At 44.9% G+C, this 17,378-nt stretch overlaps 1 protein-coding gene across 2 annotated transcripts in view; it reads left to right on the forward strand.

The window, feature by feature from the left end:
• Positions 1-14,623, forward strand: part of TNNI3K (TNNI3 interacting kinase) — a 35,265-nt gene extending 20,642 nt beyond the window's left edge. The window contains exons 14-25 of one of the 2 annotated variants that reach the window (XM_069023705.1): positions 906-998; positions 1,084-1,141; positions 1,256-1,450; positions 1,792-1,896; positions 6,311-6,363; positions 6,531-6,583; positions 7,870-8,002; positions 8,693-8,802; positions 11,631-11,690; positions 11,902-12,071; positions 13,049-13,128; positions 13,263-14,623. In XM_069023705.1, coding sequence (XP_068879806.1) covers positions 906-998; positions 1,084-1,141; positions 1,256-1,450; positions 1,792-1,896; positions 6,311-6,363; positions 6,531-6,583; positions 7,870-8,002; positions 8,693-8,802; positions 11,631-11,690; positions 11,902-12,071; positions 13,049-13,128; positions 13,263-13,339 — 1,187 coding nt within the window. In that variant the 3' untranslated portion in view covers positions 13,340-14,623. The other variant, XM_069023703.1, reaches the window with a different exon arrangement.
• The last annotated feature ends 2,755 nt before the right edge of the window (positions 14,624-17,378 follow it).

Below are 17,378 nucleotides of genomic sequence, written 5' to 3' on the forward strand. Positions count from 1 at the left end.
CATAATTTTAGGAAACAATATACTTTGTTTTGTTACTCAGGACAATGACAATTCCTGTATTTGCCTTGTTTTCATTCACTTTAAAATATATATATATTTCTTTTTATTTCTTTGAGAAAAGGCTGTGATGTGAAATAGCACTAATGAAATACCCACTTCTCCATGAATGCAAATAAATATCATTTAAATCACACCATAAAATGCCTGAATTATCCTTATAAGAAAAATTCTGTCCAAAAATAATTTGTGTTACTGTGAAACAAATACAACTGAAACATTCAGATAAATATTTTAAGGTATTTTAAGATATTTCCTCTTTTTTTTTTTTTTTTTGTGGTACTTTCAATTTTCCCCTTTAAATGTTCACTCTGGATATAATCAAATCCTTACATCTTTTACATAGCAGCATCAAAATGCTCTGTTTAAAAATATTCTGATAAACTCTATAGTAATAAACTAACGAGATCAACAAGATAGAGACATTTGACAACTAGTTGACAAATTCAGTTGCAAAGTTTAGATTCCACAAGTCACTAAGAGCCAGCCAGCTCTGGAATAGCATCCCTAGCAGCAGCAATGAGCACTGGCTACACAGAAAAATGAATTAATTCTCCATGTAAGGAATTTTGTGCTACCATCCCATGGTACAGGCAGAGTTTGGGAACATGGGACAGTGCTCATGGCTGATACAGTGCTAGAGCCAGGAATGCCCAAGGCAACCTGTGGCATTGCAAGTGTCTGTCACTGGGGTTTGCTATAGCAGGGAGCAGGACTAGCAGTCAATTTTCAGGGAAAAACCTGTAAAAAACAGCTCTCCCCATGCAAGAGTTCTGAAGTTCAGAGCTTTTATGCTTGGTCCTCCCCTGACCCATGTTTTACAAATGGGATGAGTGTTTCTCTTGCAGAAAAGGCCGATGTCCTCCTCCTCCGCGCTGGTTTGCCATCACACTTCCACCTTCAGCTCTCTGAGATAGAGTTCCATGAGATTATTGGCTCAGGTACCAGAAATTAAAGTGCATTGACTTTAAATGTTTGATGTTCATAACAAACATATTTGAGCTTATTTATTTTAAACTGTTTTAGGGTCTTTTGGAAAAGTCTATAAGGGACGATGTAGAAATAAAATTGTTGCAATCAAACGGTAAGTTTGTCAGGCTTTTCCATCCTACTTGGTCAGTGACCTAGTTTGAAGTATTTAAAAAGCCCATATTTTATGATACTTCTGCCTTCTGCTTCCTCTCATGTAAATTCTAAGTTATCGAGCCAACACTTACTGCTCCAAATCCGATGTGGACATGTTCTGCCGTGAGGTTTCCATTCTCTGCCGACTGAACCATCCCTGTGTCATCCAGTTCGTGGGAGCCTGCCTGGATGACCCCAGCCAGTTTGCCATTGTCACCCAGTACATCTCTGGGGGATCACTCTTCTCCCTGCTCCATGAGCAGAAGAGGTACTATCCTCATCCCCCACAGGGGCCTGCCGAACAGAATTTGGAAGTGTAGGGAATCTATGCTGATGTAAATACTCATTTCAGTATAAGACAACAGAGGAAGGAACACAGTAGAAAATATTGAGCTTTGGTTCACTTTAATGGGGTGTACGAGGTAAATTGATGAGTAATCACAAAGTTGTTATTGCCATTATTTTACAATATATAGGTTTACTTTATATAGATTACATAACATTGTTTTGTATGTAAAACAATTTTAAACGTCCCATGATTTACAGATAAGAATAATTTTCAACTGTTTATTACCTTCAAGTAATTTTAAATTTTTTTACAAAATACAGAATTCTTGATCTGCAGTCTAAATTAATCATTGCTGTAGATGTGGCCAAAGGCATGGAGTACCTCCACAATCTCACACAGCCCATCATACATCGGGATTTGAACAGGTCAGTTTCAGTCTTTAACCTAAAAATTTAGGCAACATGAAAGCTCAAAGCCACAGGGACACCCTGCGGTCTCCTGCAACCCCACAGTGTCTCATTAGCACTCAACTGAAAATAATCTCAGAGGTTTCATACAAACCTCTGTGAGTCACAACTGCTGAACTCTGATTGTCCTGGAAGGCTGCAGTCGCTGATGGTGTTTCCCTACATCTGTTTGTTTTTCTGAATCTCCATTTTCCAATGCTCAATTTCAGCCTAACACCTGCTGGCAAAGGGCACTTGGTCACGTTCCCTCATCACTTCATCTCCTCTCCTTTGCTTTGTCTCTAAATATTTCCTGGTAGTCACTGAGTTTGTGTGTTTCTCTGTTTGCTTGGCTTGTTTGTTACAGCTAACAGCAGCTCTGATTGCTTCCCTCTGGGAGCTGAGATCTTCACAGGACAGGGCACTCACCCATCTCTGGTGGTATCCAAATGGGAGCACTGAGTCCTTGGTGGCTGCAGGGAAAAGCCTGTTCTTGCTGTTCCAGCTGTGAAAAGAGTCTTGAGCATGTTTCACCAACAGGAGGTGAAATACCTGAACGGCATTGATTGCGGGATTGGAGATGAAAGTGATCCTTTTGCTAAAGCCAAAGCATGGTCCTTAGCTCTGTCAGCCCTCGAGAGCAGCAGGCACGCTGAATGGTGTCCTCCACTATCCTCTGAGTCTCCTTCACATACCTGCATCCCTGCCCAGATTCCTTCCAGACCACAAACCTGTGTTGTTCCAAGGGAGAGCCTTGCTTTTGAGGCAGTGGCACGAGCCAAGAGCCCCAGGCCTGACTGCTGCAGCCTGTGGAACTGCTCTAGGGGAGCCAAGGCTCAGACCAGGGCAGCCAAGACTCAGACCTCACAGTTCAGCTTCATGCCTTGGTGGCTCTTAGAAGAACAGTTCTGCACTGAAGCTTTTAAATAATGATTTCCACAAAAGAAAACCCAAACCAGTATCTTCCTAGAGATCCAGAAAGCATGTAACTGCCCCACAGAACTCATACAGATCGTATTTGTGAGGGTCAGAAGATAATGTGCTGTAGGGAATGTTGGAGCCATTGATGTGTGCTGCTGAGAGAGCTCAACTTCTGAAAGTTTAGTGCAAGAGCAGGAGTCGTGTTTGCAGCATGAGTCCCAGCCAAACCACAGGCACAATTACCAGATGAAAAACTTTGCAACAACTTAAGAGAAAGGCTAAGAGTAAAAATCCGTGTTAAGTTTTGCCAGTGGCTTCACAGGAGTCTCATATTTTTTACCTTAAATTTTCACATAACTCATAATCACTTTTGTGAGTTCTGAAATCTAATGCACTACACGTAATGCATTAAATAAACCTGCAATATGGCTTGACAGAATAGAGAAGAAAATTAATCTTTCATGTCTCTACCCTGAAAAAGGGGTTATCCTTCCATTTGAAGAATAATTGGGAGTTTTATTTTGCTTTTCACTTCTGACAGCCATCAGTAATGGTGACATGCATCACCTTATTACTACTTACACCATGGTGAGGGATGGAAGCCACAAAGATTATAGCACTTTAATAAAAGAGAGACCATTTTAGTATCCATTTAATTTAAGCCATGACAGCTGAACATGGCTGGAGCAGGCCTTTGAGCAACTGACCTGCTTTTGATGGCTCTAACTATCTGTGAACACTTCTGAGAGCTGCTTGGTGAGGGAGATGAAAGAGAGGATGGCAGCCTGGTGGTAATGGGCATGGAGTCTGCAACTCTTTGTTGAAATGTCCCTTGTGAAATCTTAAAATATCCATTGCTTTTTATTACACCCACAGCGTGTTAAAGGCAGAAGGATCTTTTAATGGCCCAAGTCCTTAGGAAAGGGACATGCTGTGCCTGTCACTTGACATGGGAAGAGAAGCCTCCACGCCTGGCAGACCCCAGAACCATGTCCTTTCACAAAGCCAGGATGATTGCACACTCCCTGTTCTTATCTCGTTTTCTTCCTTCCATGGTTTCATGAAGAGAACAATGCCTACTCTCACTATTGCAATCCCTGTGTGACCTTAACAGAAGAAAATTAATTTCTGATTCTGCTGAACTCTGTATTAGTCTTCTGCCAGCTCAGTTCAATTTGGATTTTTCTTGCTATATTTCTCAAAACACAGACTGAAGAGCACCCGTTTCACCTGAGGTTTTCAAATTTTCAAGTGCCAATGAGTCAATTACAGCATTTTTAAGCTGTTACCTTCCAAGCCTTATTTCTGTGGGGTGTATTTGTTTACTTTAAAAAATAAAAATCAGTATTTGTAGTGTTCCCTGGAGGTGCCAGACTGACAAAACCCTCCCAGAGCCTGCTTCCTGCCCTCAGATATGTCCATCAATGCACTCAGCACCAAGATGAGCATTTCAGCATTGTTTGTCAGATCCTGGGCCAGGGGAGGTTCCAGGTGGACATCAGGGAGAATTCCATCACTGAAAATGTGGTCAGGCATTGGAAGAGGCTGCCCAGGGCAGTGGTGGAGTCACCATCCCTGGAGGTGTCCAAGGAACAACTGGACATGGCACTCAGTGCTGTGGGCTGGGTGACAAGGTGGGGATTGGTCACAGGTTGGACTCCATGATCTTGGAGGTCTTGGAGACTTCCAGTCTCAAAGATTCTGTGATTCTGTGAAAGGCTGATGCATGCCATGAGGAGAAAGGGAATTTCAATTGATTTCTCTGCTTCTCCATAAAAACTGCCAGCCTAGGTCTTGATTATGTCTTGACTTGTCAAGTTGGATTTATTCAAGTCTACACAATCCTGGAATAGACTGAAGTTGAAGCTAGGGCTCAATGCAGTTGAGACATGATGATAATTTTTGTCCCTACTGACAGAGGCCAAATTTGAGCGAAGACCACAGCAAAGTCTGTAGCTCTGTGTGGGTTGTGTACCTACACTCAGCCTGGGGTGCAGCCTCCAAGAGTCTCTCTAGTTCCACCTTGTGTTTGACTCATATTTTCATTTGGCATATGGTGTGGGTCTCAAAACAATTCCACATGTGATACTAAAATAATTTAAATATTTTGATGGAAAGTACATATGAGAGCTAAAATCAGATTGAATATAAATCAAGAGAGTCATAGTTACATTTTTATGATTAAATTTATCATCCCTTTTTATGATTAAATTTATCATCCCAAGGGTTCGGTTTAGGTGAAGGTGGAAACCTTGAAGACAGTGATTTGTGGGAGTCCTGCTTGGGAGAGCTTAAATTTTCTTCTGTCCTAAAACTGTTAACTAGTAAAATTTGTGTTCCTCACTTGACTGTTCTTGTTTCTATCTGCAGCTCTAATATGAGCAGGTTGTGCTTTTTGTTGAGATCATCAATATTACTTCCATTTTCCCTCCTCATGTAAACTCTTGCCAACTTTTTCATTTCTATTTTTCATACACTTTTCACTCTTCTGAATTTTCTTGACTCAGTCAACATTTGATAAATACCCTGACATCATCATTGTGTCCACATTCCTGCACTTTTATGTTTTGATTTGCTCAGCCCTTCCAAAGCCCTGTGCCCTGAAGGTATAGTGACTGGGGTAGGGAAGCCTTTATTTCCAGAGGTACTGGAAGGTTGTGACCTAGCTAAAGCATTTTGTGCATCTTTCCCCAAGCTTCCATTCTCTTTGGAACCCTGTATTTGTGTTGCCGATTTCTAAAAGTCTCTCTCTGGATTTGTTGCATGCAAATCAGTCAAAGGTTGGATTAGCAGTCAAAGGTTTGACTCTGTGATCTTGGAGTTTTTTCCAACCTTGATGATTCTATGATTATACTGTTTTATGAAGTGCTCTTTTTTTTGCTTCATCTTGTGTGTTCTTTGCTGAAAATTAAATCAGTTGCTGTAACTTCCATGAATCAGTAAATAAATTCTCAATAGATTCTATATACACTTTTCCTGCTAAATGACATTTTGCAATAGGCAAATATATTTTGCCTGTATGATCCATCCTATACAGACTCTTCAGATCTGCTCCTTCTCTTCTATACACCGGCGTAAATTAGGGATTGTCACCTACATAAGCCTTAGAAGGAAACAGAATCAGTCCGCGCAATTTTATTTTAAGATCATGGCTATGTTTATATTCCAATATCATGATCTTTGACACTTCATCACTGAGATTCAGTGCACATATTAAATAAAGCTCTTAGACTTGGTCTCTAACTAATTACAGAAGGTGTTTTGCTCTGATATTGATAAGAAGCTGGTTTGCCCTCTCAGGGGTAAGGTGCACTTTCTAACAATAAATATTAGATGTACCTACAGACATTTAGCTACCCAAGGAGGTGATTTGAACTCAAACATTTAGCTATGACCCAAAAATGATAACATTTTCACCATCTTTAAGGCACTAGCAAACAATTACCTATAGGATTTGTTTTTTTTCCCCCAGTCACAATATTCTCCTGTATGAGGATGGTCATGCGGTAGTTGCTGATTTTGGAGGTAAGGAGATTTTATGAAACACTTATAAATTAACCCCAAATTCTCTAAAACTAAACATGTGCTGACTGAGAGGGTCCTGTGTAATTGTACTTAAGGTGGGATTTTTGTATAATAAGGTGTGTGTCTGTATTGGCCTGAGAGTAATTCTTTTTCTTGCTCTGTTTCAGAATCTCGATTTCTGCAATCCCTGGATGAAGACAACATGACAAAACAACCTGGGGTTTGTTTCTTGTTTTATTCCACATAATTAATATCAAACATACAGGTAAGCACAGTTTAGGAGAAGAAGACATTGGAAATATGTTTGTTGGAAGCGATGAACTGGTGTAGTATTTCATCTCTCTCAATGTTTCTCTGTCTTGGTTTAATTTTTTTCCTCTAACTGTCTTTAATAGCAGAGATGAGAGAATATATAACATCTGCAGCAGAAAACAGTGCTTTATAAGGTTGTCTTTGGAACTCTATTGCCCCAATTCCTTACTAAAGAGTTTTTTTTAATCCACTCTTCCCCACTCACACACACATGCTGTTGGCAGGTGGTTCCTTTTTCTAACAGGGAATTAGTTACTCAGCACTGATTCCCTTATTTCACAGTTCTTTTCTTCACAATAGCCCATTGCTCACTGTCAGATTTACAAGACAGTTGTTGTCTTCATGGGTTGGGGTCCAGATATGTCCTGCGTGTCACTCCATGGCCAGGAACGTTCACATCATCCTAACTATTAATGTGGGGTGGGATGGATGATGGGATGGAGTGGGCAGTGCCAGAGGATGGGTGGTGCTACACCCGGCCTTGGCAACCAGCTCTTTAACACTCTGCAGTGGTACTCGCTGTGTGGGGAGCGGGGCTGCTGCTCAGACATAAGTCTTGCTGGGGCTTGTGCTGTTCTGCTGAGAAAGGCTGTTCTATGAAAACTGACCTGATGGGGGCTGTCCTGCCCTGTAGAGGATGCAGAGTAAGGAGCACAAGGAATCTAAAAATCCACCCTGAACCCATCACCCCAGGGAGAGATTGGTTGCTTGTGAAGCAGCCTCAGAACTGGGGCTCTGCAGGGAGCAGCAAGACCCCAAGAGAGCAGGCCCCAGTCCAATGCAGCTATTGTCACCTTTTACTTCTGCCAGCTGGAGCAGTAGTTAATTCTTATTATGTGGCATATATGCATATATGCATATATCTCTCAGACCATATGATGTGGTCTCCAGACCTTGAGCCTGGGCTTCTGTTTTTATTCTCATCCTACTGTCACAGTTAAAACCTGCTCAGCCTGGCTCTATGGAGCTGAGATAGCACCAAGATAATGCAGTTACATATCATACACAGTAACACACTGACTAGATTTTGCAAGTCAGGTGAAAATGTTTCCTGGCAGATTACCAATTATTTTATGGAGTGATGGAGGCAGGAAATACAGAAACAAAGGAAATCAAACATACAAATACAGGAATAGGTGCTTATATGAGGAAGCAAACACTGCTAACATGTGATTGCTGTTTCCTGGTGCGCAGAACCTGCGCTGGATGGCCCCTGAGGTGTTCACCCAGTGCACAAGGTACACCATCAAAGCCGATGTCTTCAGCTACGCTCTGTGTCTCTGGGAGCTGTTAACAGGGGAAATTCCATTTGCTCACCTGAAACCAGGTAACATGCTCAATTAATTAATATTTTAAATTTCTCTAAACTAGAGAAGTGGCTACACCATGTAATTTTAACCAATATCTTACTGAAGTGTGTTATTAAGTGCTAAGAGATTGCATTCGGTGAAAAGCACAGACCTATCCTATCTAGGTCTAGGACTAGGAACAAGACACCCTGACTACAGGCTCTTTTGTCTCTCACACGGGTGCTGGGATTGCAAAGCCATTCCTTGGTACATCTCCTTGTGTACCTCAGGACAGCACCCACAAACCGGTGGGCAGGGGGGTGTACAACAGCAGAGCAACATTTCCAGGGCTGCACTTTGCACTCCTGAGATTCTGACCCCTGGATGTCTGACAGGAGTTGTTCGAGGTCATGAGCACTGCAGGACATGGTCAGAGCCAGCATGGGTAAGGAGCAAGGGTTCAGCCCCCTCTGCCAATGAGACCCTCACTGCTGTCTGACCTGTGACCAGAGGTGGGCCTGTGGCCATGGTGATGGGCATCTCACTCTGCTCTCGGTCTGATTGGAAAAGCCTCCTTTAACCTCCAGCCTCCATGCAACCTCCTTTATTCGTGGGTGGGATGGCTCAGCGTTTCCACACCTACTGGGTGTCTCAGCAGTGGGTAGGTGTGTTCCCAGGATCCCTGTGACCGCCGGTGCTAACAGGTGTCTCTGGGCTGTCCCTTGCAGCGGCGGCGGCGGCGGACATGGCATATCATCACATCCGCCCGCCCATCGGCTACTCCATCCCCAAGCCCATCTCCGCCTTGCTGATGAGGGGCTGGAATGCCTGTCCTGAGGTGAGTGCCCCTGGCAGCAGGAAAATGGGCACATTGCTCCGGCTGACACCCCCAAAATCCCAGTTCCTTGGGAAGGGTCACTGCAGAAAGTGCCCCGGCAGATCATGGGGTGTGTCAGGAAATACAGGAGAGATGGTGAATTGAGGAGGAAATTAAATTAACATTTAGCCTTTCAACAAAACTTAATTAATCATGTAATTCTGATTAAGAATTGCGCTGTTACAGATGAGTAGAAAATTCCTTGCTGCTCTCAGATTTTTGTTAGGAACAGGTAGTGGCAGCATGTAACACACATTCATTTTAAATTTATTGATATTAAAGTGTTGACTTAAGCAAGCACTGAGATGGGTGCAGTCCCTGTGTTTTGTCAGCATTCCCACAGCCACTTAGCCGCTAAAAGGAGAAACCATCTTTTCAGAGTCCCAGCACAGTTTGTTACCCATCAGTGCAACTCCAATGTCACTTCATCCTGCCAGTGTTTTAGAGCTTCAGGACAGAACTATAAAACAACTGATACCTCAATCAGCCCATGGATGGACAGAACTTTGCACAAGATGTGAGAAAAAACTTGTCAAAATTATTTTTATTAAAGGTTTTTTGCTACTGTTCTTTATTAGGCTTTATTTAGCTTTACTAAAGGTCTTTTGTTGTCATTTGTTAGGGAAAATAGTGAGTTTTGGGGCTCAACAAGTGTTCACAGGTCAAAATACTCCACAAGGTCTGCTCAGTTTAAAGAAAAAAAATGACAGAAAATGGAGTATACCTGGAGGGGTTTTTCTGGATGGCCATGAAATGCCTCCAAATTAGAAAATGTATCCTTTTATTTGTCTTTAATTTCATTCAAGGCTCATCCCAGCTGAAAACAAGTTCCCATGTGCCATGTCCCTGTTTCTATTTATCAGGTACTTGAACATCTGTTTCCCAGAAACTTTTGAAAGCAGCTGTTTCCAAAGGCAAACTGGTGATTAGAAGATTACCAGCATCTCCTGAGAAGCCTTTTTCATTGGCTAATTGGATTTGTGAGCTTTAATTAGAGCCAGAGAATTTGCCATAAGGCCTAGGGCTGAGCTCTGTAAAGAAGTAAACATTTTAGTTTTATTAAATGCAACTCTGAATTTATGTCCGTTCTTCCATTAGCTCCAGTGGGCAAATCTGATGGATTCTGATCAAGTTCCACTGGCAGTGACAGGGCTTGTCACATGCAGTAAATGAGTATGAACACTTTGTAAATTGGAGCTCAGGGACATACTACTGTTTTTTTTAACCTCTTTTATAGAAGGAACCACTGAGATCATCTCACAGTCAGGTTTGTGCCCAGTCATCCAATGGGATCTCCCTTCTTCCCACCAGTCTTCCCTCAGCTAACAGGAGGAGCCAGCTTGGAGGACTGCGTGTCTCTGGGAAGGGCTCCGAGTCCAGAGGGTGGGTTTTGCCAAGGTTGTTTTTCACACTGCTCTCCTAGGAGTAAGTTACTCATAGCAGGGCTTATGGAGCCCAAGGTTCTGGTAGGACCAGTGTCGTCCCAGTGTGTTTTTCCAAGTGAAGGGTCTCAGTGCAGTGGCAGCAGAGCAACTGGATCAGTCAGAAGAGCAGAAGGCTTTAAAGACTAGCTGAGGATGGAATCACCCAAGGGACTGACACATGTCCCTGGGGAAATCCTGTCCCTGCCCCAGCTTGTCCCACCCGTGGAATGGCTGGTTGGAGGCACCAGGAGGAACCCACAAGTTCTGCACCCTGGCTCTCAGACCAGCTCCTGCTGCTCCCCTGGTCAGCCACCAGCATGGAGAGCACACACTCTTCTCCCTCCCTTTCCTGTGGACACAAACAAGTCTGTCGGAGTGAAAATGGACACATCATGTTCTTCTTACCCTTCTGAGAAAGCAAAGCATTTAGTGCCCAGTTTGTTACTATGCTTTCTCGCAAAGGGATAAAACTTGGAGCCTCATTTGTGTGTCCCTCATCTGATGTCCCTCATGGATGAGAGGGCTGCTGTCACTCCTGGACTAGAGGACTTCCGGGACAGCTATAGGGCTTTGTCCCAAAGCCCTTAAATCACACCTACCTCTTGCAGGCAGTTCTGTTGAGAATTATGTGATGGGAATGTGGAGCTTGTTTAGCAGTTACCTCATTAAGGTATTCTCAGCCCTTCCCTATCAAACAGTGCTGTATGTACTGCTTCAGTCACACCTGAGTTTCCTGGGAAGGCTGAACTGTGAGCTGGGACAGGACATTGATAGGCAATAAGAGATGGAGGGCTACTTGTCATTCCTCTCAGTTTCCCAATCCTGTCCCAAGCATAGCCTCCAGAAATCCTTCTGCCACATGAGGCATGCAGATAGAGACACCTGCCCAGGAGTGGGCTGGGCAGGCAGTGTGGAGCAGCCATGGAGAGATGCAGGTACATGGACGAGGGACGGAGGAGGATGGCCATATAGACAGGTTGGCCAGGAACTTGTCCGCTGCTCATCACTGCTGTTGCTGTGTCCAAAGTCCTGTTCATGGGCAAAGAGAAAGTCAACATGAAGAGCAGAGCCAATAAGTTATTGATAGTACTTTTTTGATCTCGTAATTATTAGCTCAAACTTAATTGTTACAGAAAAATAGATGATTTGCAGTTAAAGTTCATATGCACACTCATCTGCATGTTGTAGCTCAGCACTGAACTTGCAGTTTTCATCAGATTCCCAAACAGACTGACAGCTATGGCATGAAATTCAGAGAGGGGAAATGCTGGGGACTGTGACTCATCCCTTCCCTGTGTGTCAATCTAATCAGATCTGCCCCCTTCCATTTTTAACCCAGCTCTGGTTTTCCTGTTGTCTTCACAGGGGAGACCAGAGTTTTCAGAAGTTGTCACAAAGTTAGAGGAGTGTCTGTGCAATATTGAGGTAAGGACCTGGCTCCCAGCGGGAAAGGTCTGTGTGTGTACAAGCAGACAGGAGTGCAACTGGGGACAGGGACAGCGGCAGCAGCTGAGGACAGCAGTGGCTTTGGAGCGGCTGGAAAAGTCCAAGGAAAAGTGGGATACAACTTATGAGAGAGAGATGAGAAAGGACTTGTAAATATGCCATAACGGTACCTTTATTTTTTTTAACCCAGTTAATGTCTCCAGCCTCCAGCAATAGCAGCGGGTCCCTGTCTCCCTCCTCCTCCTCGGACTGCCTGGTGGCCCGGGGCGGTCCTGGGCGCAGCCACGTCGCCGCACTGCGCAGTCGATTTGAGCTGGAATATGCCTTGAACACACGAGCGTATGCTGCCTGGTCACAGGGGTGCGTACGAGTCACCACGGGGCCCAAGGGAGGCAGAGGGGCTCTGGAAGGCTCCCACTGAGATGACTGAAGGAAAGAAGTAGGCCGTGCTGCTGGGAGGTGGTGTGGCAGGACCAGGAGAGAGCACCACCAGACCTGTGCCATCACCTGTGTCCATCACAGAACCCAGGCTGCCATTGGGAGGGCAGCGGGGAAAGGTGAAAGTGTCCCTGCTGAGAAGGGAAGGGACAGATGGACAGACAGAAAGACAGAATCCAAAGCCTTCCAGCAGGTACAGAGGCAGGAGACAACTATGTAAGGAAGAGCCTCACAGAGGTTTGTGGGAGTCAGCATTGCTGTGACTGTTCCTACCAGGGTGCATCCTAAAAACTGTGTATCATTCATTTCATGCCCACAGAATGGTAAGAACTCCTGGTGTTTTTTAAGGCAGGGACACACATGGGTTCTCTATATTATTGTACCATTAAGTAAATACCTGAGGTATTATACCCTACCAGTGGGAGAACTGATTTCAAGGGCAAACATAGCAACTCTTACCTCTAGGATCAGGGATGAACAACATGTTGGCTGGACAGTGGGTTTGGTCCATGACTGGAAGATAATTCCACAATCTTCCTTGCCTAAGAAATGTATCTGCAAATGTATCACCTTTTAGCAGTGACCCATAAAATACATGACAATGACCCTGGATTGATGCCTGGAATTGCTTCCAAGATGGCAATCCAGAGACAGTTGCAAAGCCCCAAAATGGGGTATTTGAGGGCAGTTACTCTGAGAAGGGTAACTGAGTGCCAGTGTGCCTGGGGGTCATGGTCTCGCTTCATGATTTATTCTTGCTGTGAACTGCTGTGGCTGGGCCCCAGGCTGATGTCTCATGGTACTGTTCTTTCCTTCCACTCTGGAAAAAATGTTCTCATGGTCTGGAGATGTGTCGTCTTCAGTCTTACCTAAACTGATGCCTCCTGTTTAAATTGCAGCACTGGGCAACCCCCTTCTCAGGGCCTGTCTCTGGATGACATGAGAAGGAACTTCCAGTACCCACCCGTGGACAAAAACGGTGAGCTACTGCTGAGTGCTCCTCCGAGCTCACGGAGCAGTACCACTGGTTATTCTGCTGGCACTGCAGGGAGGGGGCTGGGGAGCACCGCTGCTGTGCCAAGCTGCACGTGACTCTCTCTCTGCACCTGGCAGGGTATGTGTCGGACCCCTTGAGCACCATGAGGTTCCACTGCTGTGGCAGCAGCAGCAGCTTTGAGGACAGCAGCTGAGGGAGGGACCATCCACCTGGCACCAGCCCAGCCATCGACCTGCAGCTCCCTCTGAGTGTCACGCTGATTCCTGGACTGAACAGCTTTAGTGTTGATGACAAATGTCCCTGCCTTGCATTCTGCTTTTGCATCTCCCTCAGCTGACCTGCCCAAGGGCTGGGTTTGGTGCTGTGCTGCTGTTCTGCATCATGGGAATGTTGCATTTTCATCCTGGGCACTGATAATGCAATGAGATGAAAGAGACATCAGTTATATTCTAGAGCTCTGAGGTAGGATGCCCTTAGCTTGGACAGCCCTGAGGCAGGGGGCAGTCAGCCCACCCTTGCTGGGAGGTACCTGGGAACCACCAGCCCCATCCCCAATAAGACAAGGAACACCTTGTAAGCCTCACCTCCATCCATCCACTGTGGAAGCTCAGTTGTTCCTGCTCATGGGTTCTGAACCAGACCTGGTTTGTTTTTGAGTTCCCCACAGGCCCAGACACATCCTGTGTCCCATTTCCTGCTCTGTGGGTTGGTGCAGCTCCCCAGCACAGCAGCCCCAGCCACAGCTCATCAGGGCCCTGACCCCTGATGCTGAGAACACAGACATATCTGGATGCCCACCTTCCCTGAACTCCTCCAGACATCTGTGTTTTCTTATCCACTTGGTTTGGTTTGAGGGATTGTTTCTCCCAAAGAGTGTAAGCTTTCCTTCAGTTGTTTGCTTACAAAAGGCAACACAGGAACTTCAAAACAAACTTTTAACCAGAAGGAAATTGTGTAAAATTATGTCACAAACATTAACACAGTGCAAAGTGGCATTTTTGACTTGAAGTAAACCTGTGTCAGGATGCCATCATGCTGGGTGCCCAGTGCCACCAATAGGCCCTGCAGCAGCAACTCTGACCATGGGGCATTAAAAAAGAGAACAGAGGCAGGGTAGCAGAAGTTGAATTCTTCCTCTCAAAGTGATTACAGAGTTAATTGCACTGTTATTTTCTGGGATCTTTTTTCAAATTAACAAAATTTATCTGTAATACCGTATGTGTGGACAAGGCAGAGCTGCCTTCCTGGCTGAGTGGGAATCAGTACTTACCATTGCTGGGCAGGGTGCTGTGGATGTTATGGAGGATGTTGTTTTTCTACAGCCATGATCCCCGACGCAGGTCTGCAATGAGGCCTCAAGCACTGTGATAGACATGAACTATGACTGTATGGTGAGCTCTGACAATGCTTCTGACACACCTGCTGTTACTTCTTTAGTCCTAAAGCAATAAAAATGGAGAAGATTTCACTAAATAAAGCTTAGAGGTCATTTTCCATTTGTTTTGTTTCACTTGCTGAGAAGTTGAATGGGGAGAAGCTGTAAGTGCAGCTCTGTCACAGCTCTCCCCCCACCAGCCCCTGGTACCAGTCAGTGGTTACCGCTGCTCCCCTGGGCTCATGTCTCAGGTGTAGTTCCATTTACACCAGCAGCTGCTGGGGCAATGGAAATGTCAGAATGAATACATAGGAAAGCCTGGCACGGGGCTCACAAGGTGATCTGCTGGACCCTGTCCGCAATCTCCTGGCCCAAGAAGTCACAAGATTTCCATGGAAGGGGCTGAACAAGAGGAAATATAAAGCTCCAGCAAACCAGAACAAAACAACATCCAGATTTATCTACAGCTGGAGGAAATCTGTTGTACTCTTTCTAGAAGTACAAGCAAGGCTGGCAGTTTGCATGCTGTGATGGAAGATGGGCAGAGCAGAAGGGAGAACATGCATCTGGGATGCTGATGAAAATTCCCTACCTGATTAATTGGCCAGATGATAATCTGCTCCCCATGGCACAGCTACAGAAGCACAGGCAGGGAATAGGCTGATGAAAGAGGATGGACAGAGATTAGGTCTCATTCCTTGGTCTTGCATAGGCCAGAAACACCAATGGTACAGAAAGGATTGATTGTCATATCTGAAAAATCAGCTCTAGCACTAAGATTCTTTTTCAACAGGAATTTTTTTCTTACAAATACCTCTGCATTCTGTCTGTAATTCCCTTGCTTAAAGTAACCATGCAGTGACTCTGCATTTAATGACTGGGCCTGAAAACCAGAAACTAAACTGGATTAGAGAAACAAAAACGGAGCAAGGAAGCAGACTTTATGTGCATTAATACCTCTGTGTACTCACTGATACCTGAGCTGCTGGTGTCATCCCTCAGCACCTTCTCAGAATACGTCAGAGGGGAACACATGGGAACGACAGCAAAAAAATCAGAATGCAAAACTTTTTTAGTTTAAAAGGCTCTTTACTAAGACAAGTGCTTGCAAATAATTTTAATACAAATTAAAATTACTGGTTCCTTGAAGGAAACAATGTCTTAGTTAATTGCTCTCTATAGAAGAAAATCGGGCTCGGGGGGAAAACGTGTTTCGTAGGAGTGATCAGTTAGTAAAACAAACAAAAACTCTGAAAAATGTAAATGAGTAGAACATGTTCCAAAGCAGTTTGTGGGAGTGAAAGTAGCCTGTGCTGTTCCCAGAGAAGCCTGAGGAGCCCAGCACACTGAAATATTTACCAAGAATGAGATGCTAAGAGGATTCTTACGTTGCTTTGGAGACCTGCCAGTGCCTGGCAGCTGTAGTGATATTTTAAATGGTTTAACATTATCAGCAACAGGTGATCTAGATTAAAATAATCTGGTGTCTAACCAGACAAGGATTTGGACAGCAGCCAGAAGTGAGCCCAGCATCCCTGCAGCAGGTCCCAACATCCCTTGGCACGCCACAGCATAGGACAGCTAGCACAGCACAGGAGTGTTGGCACAGCATGGCATAGGACAGCCAGCATGGCACGGCATGGCATGGCACAGGAGTGCTGGCATGGCATGGCACAGCAAAGGACAGGACAGGACAGCTCAGAACATCCAGGACAGTACAGGAGATCCAGGACAGCACAGGAGAGCATAGGACAGCCAGGACAGAAGAGCTGGCTCAGCACAGAAGGGCCGCCTCAGAAGCTCAGCCCCAATGGGCAGGCAGAGGGTTCAGTCATGCTTGGTTTGTACAGCTGAGCCCCAAAACCACTCATGCAATTCCCAGCCAGGAAACCCACCTTGCAGACCTTGTTTTGGACAGATGGATGAGCTGCCCATGCTGTCCACACCCAGTGTCCTAGGTGGTGTCTGTGACTCACCATTCCTCATCTCTGCCAGCAATGGCAGGGCTTGGTGCCCAGTTCCAGGATCTGGACTTTAAACTTTTCCCATCCTATGTCCGCAGTGCACAGCCGGCATGGTTTTGAACTGATTAAATGCACCTCTTCAGCTGTGGAAAGTCACCAGGTTCCAGCTGTGTGAGACACATCTGAGGCACAACCATCAGCAGCCAGCGACAGGCAACTGAAAATACCTGACACTTCAGGGAGTTAAAAAAGCCTTCCTGATGAGCAAAGAATGAGTTTTGCCCATGGCAACACTGTTGGATAGTTTGCTTTGCTCACATATGCTCACTTTAATAATTAGTCTTTTTTTCTTTTTGCTGCACATCTTGTTTTTCCCTAAATGCAACGTACTTTTCACTTTGAAGTTAATTACTAATTAGCACCATACAGGAGAGCAGAAAGGACCATGGGAAGCATTTCCAAATCTATACAATTACCCATTTCCATGGTTTGGCTTATTACCAAACTTCTGCCTGCTCAAATGACAGGGACACTAATGTTTTGGAATTCCACATATGTGTTCCTAACCACAGGATACTTCCCCCCAGCTGTTACAATCACACACATAACTGTCACTTATAAGTATTTCAAGAATGTTAAATAATGAACTATCAGCATTCTAGTTCCTTATAATCACACTGCTCTGTTCATCAGGGCCTTCTCTGATGCCCTGGGTCTCCTGCAGCCCGAAAGTGGCTCCCAGGGAATCCCCGCAAAGGCAAATCCGTGCATCCCTCTCTGTCTTTGCTCATCTGTAACCCTGGAATTGTCACCCGTGTGTCCAAATGCCCAGGTGCAGCCATGCCCGCAGCCCTGGGCATGAGCTTTACAGGCGTACCTGCACAAGGCAGCTT

This window comes from Aphelocoma coerulescens, chromosome 8 (genome assembly GCF_041296385.1).
Source record: "Aphelocoma coerulescens isolate FSJ_1873_10779 chromosome 8, UR_Acoe_1.0, whole genome shotgun sequence".
In the NCBI taxonomy this organism is placed as follows: domain Eukaryota; kingdom Metazoa; phylum Chordata; class Aves; order Passeriformes; family Corvidae; genus Aphelocoma; species Aphelocoma coerulescens.